Source organism: Propithecus coquereli, unplaced genomic scaffold (genome assembly GCF_000956105.1).
Source record: "Propithecus coquereli isolate 6110/MARCELLA unplaced genomic scaffold, Pcoq_1.0 Scaffold88, whole genome shotgun sequence".
Classification (NCBI taxonomy): domain Eukaryota; kingdom Metazoa; phylum Chordata; class Mammalia; order Primates; family Indriidae; genus Propithecus; species Propithecus coquereli.
In genome coordinates this window covers 9212903-9220815 of record NW_012155062.1, presented here as the reverse complement: position 1 = coordinate 9220815, position 7913 = coordinate 9212903, and the positions used below count along the sequence as shown (strand labels likewise).

General features: G+C 38.1%; 1 protein-coding gene across 1 annotated transcript; it reads right to left on the bottom strand.

Annotated features, from left to right (window-relative positions):
- Positions 1 to 406: 406 nt before the first annotated feature.
- On the bottom strand, positions 407 to 6103 carry SULT1C4 (sulfotransferase family, cytosolic, 1C, member 4). Its single transcript, XM_012664283.1, has 7 exons — positions 5807 to 6103; positions 3265 to 3390; positions 2677 to 2774; positions 2254 to 2380; positions 1942 to 2036; positions 1463 to 1643; positions 407 to 530 (listed from the first exon to the last, which is right to left on the bottom strand). Exons 1-7 carry the CDS (start codon positions 5973 to 5975, stop codon positions 418 to 420), a joined length of 909 nt encoding a protein of 302 aa, XP_012519737.1. The 5' UTR covers positions 5976 to 6103; the 3' UTR covers positions 407 to 417.
- Positions 6104 to 7913: the final 1810 nt, after the last annotated feature.

Below are 7913 nucleotides of genomic sequence, written 5' to 3'. Positions count from 1 at the left end.
GAAACAGTCACTATTTATACATTTAAAAAAATTAACTTGAACCAAAACTTAATCTGAAAATGTTAGTGTATTCTCATATGAGGACGGAAGCATTTTAGATATGTTAACACATGATTGTAGAAAACTTAAATATAATGATAATTGGCAGTGATACCAGGATGGTAGCTAGTAAGTTATTGAACTTCCCTCCCTCCACGTCACCATCCTGCTTCCAGTCTCTACCTTATTCCTAACCTCTGCTAGCTCTATCACTTGTCTTTTTATTTTTAGGTTATTTTTTTAGTAGAGTGAACAAGAGCAAACACAATCAACAAAGAACCTGAATCCAATATCAGTTGGTCTGATTATTAAACTTTGAGTTATTACTCAAGTATACTGAGTAATAACTAAGAAATGTTTAGTTCTTTTTCTTCCTTACTAGAGTTGAAAGTGGAAAGTTAGACTGGTGTCAGCCATGTTCATCTTGTAGTCTTCATCAAATCTCTCATTCTGAGCCACAGTGAAGTGTTTCTTCCAATCTCCCACTGCTCCTGAAACACAGTCATGTGGGAGACTCAGTAGCTGTTGGAGGAGTTCATGCTTCTCTATCCTCCTGTTTCTGTGTGGTGATTTCTCCTCCACCTTCCAAGAATGGCAGTATTGGACAAAAAATTTCTCTTGCTATCCTGTGACTTTCTTATGCTGAAGGGAAGAAGAATTTCCTGTCTGATTTGTGAGACAGGGAGCCTGTTACCCACCTAGCCACTTTAGTCAGGGAATGAGATCACCGTGTTAAAACAGCGGGCCTGAGGGGCTTTCGTGTCTTTCTCTGTGCCCTCTTGCACATCTAAGCATGGTGGCTGCTCATGCCTGTAGCTTCCATGCTATAAGCTGATCAAGAAGGGCCTGTTTCTGGGAGGTCTTAAGGTATAGTTTTGAGGAAGAATAAAGAAGAGTCCCCAGATTTTCTAACTGTAATCTGTGTTACCTTTCCCAGTTTTATTTTTCTTACCATCATCTATCATCCTGTGTATTCTTCTTATTTTTCTTACTACTCAAATATAATTTCCATGAGAGAAGGAATTTTTGTGTTATGTCCACCTCTCCAAACTATGCCTAGAACAGTGCCTGGCACATAGATGCCCTTCAGTAAAGTACTTTTGAATGAATGACTCTCATAACATAGGGCCTCCTATAAAATGGATTCTTTGCCCCATCTGACTTAATTCTGTGTATTTTCACCTTATCAGCCAGAACTCTGGAGGCAAAGTAGGAATAGGTGGTTATATTTAGACACCAAATCTTACTCTCCCATAGAGGCTAATTAAATATTGTTTTCATTTCATTAGTGGTTTCTTAAATACTTCTTTTCCCAAAATCATTCATTGAAGATATTATTTTCCCTAACCGTAGAAAACTCCCCAAATACTCTGAAATCTTAGACAATTCTTTTAAGATTATGGCCAAAAGAAAATATAGAAACCTTTTCTCATGAATGGAGAAATGGAGTGGTTCATGATTTCAGTAGGAAGTGTGGAATAGTTTGCCATTGGATTCTGCTTCATAACATCAAATGAAGTGTGATGGACAATTTTTTCTAGAACTTTGTCATCTAGTTTCTTTCCAGTAAACTCTGCCAGCTTCTGAATCTCATGCTTTGGGTTCTATGATCAGAGTCAAAAGAAAAGTGAACAGTTAATATAATTAGTTTAAAAAGAATATTAAAATGGATTAATGACAGTAACCAGTAACATGGCATGTGTTAACATTTAAAAAAAAATATCATACAAATGCTCAACTTTCCAGAAATGAGTCATTTTAACATGGTGACCCATATTGTTCTCTTTTTTATTAATTGGAATTACTAAGTGTTTTTTCCTTTGAGTCCCTGATGGGGTCAACACATTATGACTTAAATGTTTTACGGTCCAATGAGAACGTATTAGATGGCACTGCCCTCACCTTCTTCATTTCCTCATAGAAGAGGTAGAGAATACGGTGTTGGTCTTTGGCTTTCCACCATCCTTTCACGTGGTCGTACCAAGAGCCCCAGCACACTGGAAGATGGGATGAAAAACAGGGCAATGAGTCACAGAGGTCCACCCAACAAATATTATACTGAAAGGAGAATCCCTTGATTAGTGCTCTCCTGAAGAGAGAGGGAGTGTCACATTAAAGAAGGCAGACCCCTACTGGTCTAAGGAAATGATTCTTTCCTTGTAGAGTGTTTGAGGATTTTGAGAAAGGAAGGAAATAAAAGCTGAATTCTCTTACCTTTCCCAGCCAGAAAAGTCTCAAAATACTCATCCCATGTTCCTGGATCAGGAAGTGTTTTATTCATTCTTTGGAAATGGTAATAGGACACCATATTGTCCTTGGGATTTCTTGCTACATAGATTATCTGGGAATCATGGGAGGAAGGGAAGAAGCAAAAACAGGATTAGATCTATATATAGTTATTGCCCAGACGTCAGAGTGGATACATTTCATACAAATGAGTTTTTTTGTTGTTACATTCTTGTGATCCTGGCTTTTATGGGAGATGTAAAGGATTTATATCAATTTTCATATTGATTATTGTGAGGAGCTGGACTTTTTTTTTTTTTTAACAAGTGAAGTGTTTTAAGAGGAAATTGATTGAAGACTACTCTAAGGTTGTTCTAAGGAGTACAACTCTGAATTCCTTTTGTTTTTTACCTTACAGTTTTTCTCTAGAAAGGATGGTGGTACCAAGTGGATGGGAAGATGTGTTTTCAGGATCCGTGGTGAGGGCATTTCATTAGCTTGTTCCAAACCTGCAAAATTGGTTTTCAGTCATTTTCTATTATATTTCTCTATTTGCTTCAAAATCTTGCAACTTCCATTATTACTACCTTAGGAACAATGCAAGGCATCTGCAAGAATACTGTACTGTCTGTAGATCTGATTTGAGAGAATGAGTCTAGCATATGAACAGATGTTTTGGCTAGAACAATTCCTAAGCATCGCAATCAACCAAATAAACAGGAACCTAAAAAATTTAAACCCATCTACCTTGGTTATCTTATTTGGGCTCATCCTTGTGAAATAAAATTCATTTCTAATTAGAGAATCAAAACTTAACTTACTATATAAACAATAACTTCATTAGGAAATGTCTGTAGTATAGCAATGGCCAGACACAGTTAAAAAAAACAAAGCTACAAAACCCATAAATAATTGTTTGAATGCCTAGAATTTTGATAAGTGCAATTTGGTAGTAAAAATTCTAAATACTGTAGTTAAGTGTGGCTATTCCATACTCACCAGATCCTACGGATGGGATTATCCATTCGATAAAAGGAAATCGTACATGAGTAGGTGCTCGTTTACTGTTCTCAACATCACCGTCATTTTGTATTAAGTCCACTATCTCCTGAGTCCATGTTGTTCCTTATTCCACACATAAGATAAAAATGCATAGACATTTAGTATACTACATTCCTTAAAATATGATCAAATACTTGTTAGATGAATTTTAAAGCTAGGTTTACAATGGAATTCAGAAGACATCATTTCCTATTTATATTTTATGTTATCATAATATGAATTTTTATACACATACTCCAATTTGGCATGGACACTGATGAATATACATTTATTTTTTTTCCTGTCACAACCATTAATTTTGATTTTTTCTTTTTTTTCTTTCCATCATGACATTCTGCCTTTCTTAAGGACAATGCAGCTAAATCATGGGGAAAACAAACAAACAAAAAAACAAAGAAAGGCAGAATAAGCATCATGAGTACCTCTTGCTTATCCTTACAGAGTCAGATGGTAGACATTTCCCATCACCTATTTCCATTCAACAAGAGCACCAGATTCATTTAGCTACACTGATTCCAAAGAGTAAAACTGCATTGACCTCAACTAATTTCAAAGTGCTTTTTATTTCTGCATATGTTGAAAATTAAAAAGGCAAGAATGTGAAGGAGCCAAAAACTGTAAATCAATTATTTAGGAAGTGAAGACTGGAAGGTAACTTGCGTTAAATTCATGAAAACTTTTATACTCTTTCTGTAAATGCCTTTTTTGTTTGTTTGTTTTTTATTTTTTCTTTTAAACAACTATGGATCAGGATAGCAACACTTGGAGTAATTTTTGTTATCAGTCAATATTTTTATTTTTTTATTTTTTACTTTTTTCAGTCAATATTTTTAGATAGTTAGAACCTGGTCCTAAGCCTAAAAGTGGGCTTAATTCTGCAGTAAATCTTCTTTCTTTATTTATTTTGAGACAAGGTCTTGCTCTGTTGCCCAGGCTAGAGTGCAGGGGTGTTATCATCGCTCACTGCAACCTCAAACTCCTGGGCTCAAGTGATCCTCCTGCCCCAAGTAGCCTCCCAGTAGCTGGGACTACAGGCATACGCCACCACACCTGGCTAACTTTTCTATTTTTTGTAGAGCCAGGGTCTCACCATATTGTTCAAGCTGGTCTCAAACTCCTCGCCTCAAGTGTTCCTCCCGCCTCGGCCTCCCAAAGTGCTGGGATTACAGGTGTGAACCACCATGCCCAGCCTCTGCAGTAAATCTTTTACAACTGCTTCAACACACAGAAACCTTTTAAAAAATAGACACTCCTTGAAATCTTTTGTTCACATGGTCACACACTGATGCTTAGATGTTCCAGCATCTAACATGGCTATAGTAGTTTTGATGACCAAAGTCATTTTTTCCCCATCTTTAAAAGCCTACATGGGAACAACTAGTTGGAACAGATCTGAAGCTACCATGTGTGTGAGTGTATATCGGGATGCCATACATCTATAATATTTGGGATCGTATATTGTATTTGTATGTTTATGCTTTGATTCATAGTAACCTCTCATGTTATGGAATTGATTTGCATAGAACACAAACTGTAAATAAAGAGAATTAAATAGCTGGAAAAAATTTTGGTCCTAAGTAGGCTCCTGATGAGTAACATTGGAAAATCAGGACCAATATGAAACCAAAGGATAGAGAGGAAACTAAGGCCTCCATATGCCTACAGAGTCTTCTATTAGGATCTCAAGAGATAAAGACATGAAAGGAGTTTGAACAGTCTCAGAAAATGCTGAGGTTTAGATTTTTTTGGTTGTGTATATGTGTAAAAGGAATTATTGACAGCGGGCTTGATTTTGCGAAGAGCAAATGTATATACATTTTGGGTGTGGATCAAATACTGTATTTTTAGTAAATATGTAGATATGCACAGATATCTATAGAGAACTATTTCCCCTGCTCATCCCCAGATTTTTATAATGTAGCTGGGCTCAAGTTAGTCTTACTCCTACAGACAACTTTGTTAAACTGATTGTTGAAATAAGGAAGTAGGTTTACAACTTACTATGATGGAAGGCAGAAATCAGAAGAATATTTCTCCGACCTGAGTTGGGTGGGCTCCTGAGGCTGCTGAGGTGAAATCAGCATTGCAAAACCCAAGCTCCCCTATTTTGTTCCCAAATCAGCCTCAGGATCTAGCTTGCATACCCAAATCAGCTCTTTGCAAGATCTGCAATAAGGGCCTAGATTGGGGATGAATAAATAAACAAGTCTACTCTTTTGCTCTTGGCTGTTTTACTCTCTCCTGGGAAAGTAAAAACATATGTACATCATAGGAAAAATTAAATTCTTAATATTTGTAAGTCATTTTAACATTTTTTGTGTAGTTTCAGTTTCCACAAGTAATTTGTCTTAGCCATGTGATTCTGTCCAGTAAATAGTTTTCTACTCAAACCCAGATCAACTTATTTATTTCATTATTAATAATCCTTCCCACTTACTTTCCTAACTTTTCACCTTCTCTTCCATACCCTTCCACTTACCTGCTTTAGGATAGGTACCAATAAGCAGGTCATCAGGCTTGGCTTGAAAATTCCAGATCTGATCCCAGATGTCACAGGTGGGTGTGGGTTGACGAATTCCCTGCACATAGTCAAAACTTATGCGCCCTGTTGCATCAAATTTCAAATCCTCTGTCTTGTTTAAGGTCATTAGTGTCAGAAAAATCAGAGTCTTGTTCCAGAAAAAATGTTACTTCTCAGTCAGCACAAAGCTGCATTTTTTATATGGTCTGGACAAGGCAGCACTCAGACGAGTCCTGTCTGGGAGTGCTTGGTGCCTGCCAGCAAACAGGAGGAAAGCTACAGGCTTCCTGGCTCAGCTCCAGGGAATGAGAACTGTTGTTTAGGATTTTGTGCACAGGCGGTTCCTCCTGAGCCCAGCCCTCCTCCCCGCCTGGCTATGACATCACACCAGAGGCGGTGACAAATTCTGATGGCTAAGTCCATGCTCCAGCCCTGCTCTTCTCTGTCAGTTAAAAAGTTAGTGCCACATTGCTTGTATCCTTGTTGTTTGTATCCCTCCTTTTTGTGTTCATAAAATAGTTCACAAATACTTTCATTAATTGTTTAATTTTAAGCAGTTAAAGATTTGCAGGGTACTTGCCTGTGGAATTACAGATTCAACATAGAAAGACTTCCCTGAAAGGCTGCAGGGACCTCTGTGTGGGCTGTTAACAGTAAGGCCCTCCGTCTGGACCTCCTAGCACAAACATCCCAAAGGGTCAACTTTGTTATTTTTAAGAATAAAATAAATAATGCTCCACTGGAGAAGGTTCCCTTCCTTTTGTAGGCTAGTCTATAATATCAGTAGGCGTGTCATCACAGCTATTAAAACATGTGTGTCTCATGCATGTGCCCCAGGTCATGCCACATGTGCTCCCTCTGGCAGCACCCCAGGCTCCCTCCTGCATTGATGCCACCTTCCTTCTCCTGGAACTCTCTTTGGCTCCTGTGTCTGGCTCTCATTTGATTCTTTGTCTTTCTTCAAAGCCCAGCTTACATGTTTTCTTTCTGGAGAAGCCCTCCCTCACTTTCCACTTCATCTCAAGTAGGTCCCTCCTATTTCCTTGCTCATGGCACCTTTCCTTTCCTTCAGAGCAGCTATCAAACTTTAATTTTTCTTGTTTACTTATTAGCATTTTTGATCTCCTTCATTACACTCTAATGCACATGAAACAGGGCCAGGACTCTGTCTTGTTTTCTCACTGTTTACCAGCTATATGCCTGGTGCCTGGCATACTATTTATACTATTTCTTAAAAGAATGAATAAAACTAAACAAAAATTGAGGAAGTGAGTTCTTTGGGCTACCGTTATGTGGGGATTAGGTGAGCATGGTGACTGTGGCTCAGCATTCTGTAGACGGAAGTCAGACTGCCTGCATTTGAATCCTATGCCATCTCCTGCTAGCTGTGGGCAACCGCAAGTTACTTAATCTCTGTTTACACTTCGCTTTCCTCATGTGTAAATTGGGGATCTTAACAGTATCTACCTCATATTGTTGTTTTAGGGGCTAAAATAGTGTGTATTTAGTGCTTGACAACAGGGAAATGTTCAATAAATTCTGGCTATAAATAATAATGAATGACTATAGTTCTATTTCTCTGTGGCCCACGTCTGGATGCAAACTCAAAAAAGATAAATTCTTTGGCTTCCCTATTCCTCATCCCGTCCCTATTGGCTGTGGTGAGGTGAGTGAACACTTGGACAGAGACTGCCCGCTGGAATTCTTGACATTCATCTGCATTAGAAAGACTTACAAAAGTTGTCTATAACTTTTTTCAGTTAGATTTCATTCTATAATCTCTTCAGTCCTATGTGCTCCCAGAGCAGAGCGGTAGATAGTTCAGCAATACCTTAGCAGTTTTGTGGAGTGTATTGTGTGCTAGAGATGGAGAGCTGGAAGATGGGGGAGGATATGCTCCCCCACCCAAAAGATGACTGGTTGGGATCGAAAACAGACCCAAGGAAAGTTGAAAGTTTCAAATAATTTGTTAAAACCATAATGAGATGCCATCTTATACCAGTCAGAATGGCTATTATTAAAAAGTCAAAAAACATATAGATGCTGGTGAGGATGTGGAGAATAG

What these genes read in the sequence shown, in the direction of transcription:
- SULT1C4 (XM_012664283.1), bottom strand. Translation starts at nt 5,975, where the DNA reads ATGACCTTAAACAAGACAGAGGATTTGAAATTTGATGCAACAGGGCGC. An exon ending in TTCTAGAGAAAAACTGTAAG is followed by an intron (nt 2,381 to 2,676) that starts GTAAAAAACAAA and finishes CATGATTCCCAG; the next exon opens with ATAATCTATGTAGCAAGAAA. An exon ending in TCTATGAGGAAATGAAGAAG is followed by an intron (nt 1,644 to 1,941) that starts GTGAGGGCAGTG and finishes CTCTGATCATAG; the next exon opens with AACCCAAAGCATGAGATTCA.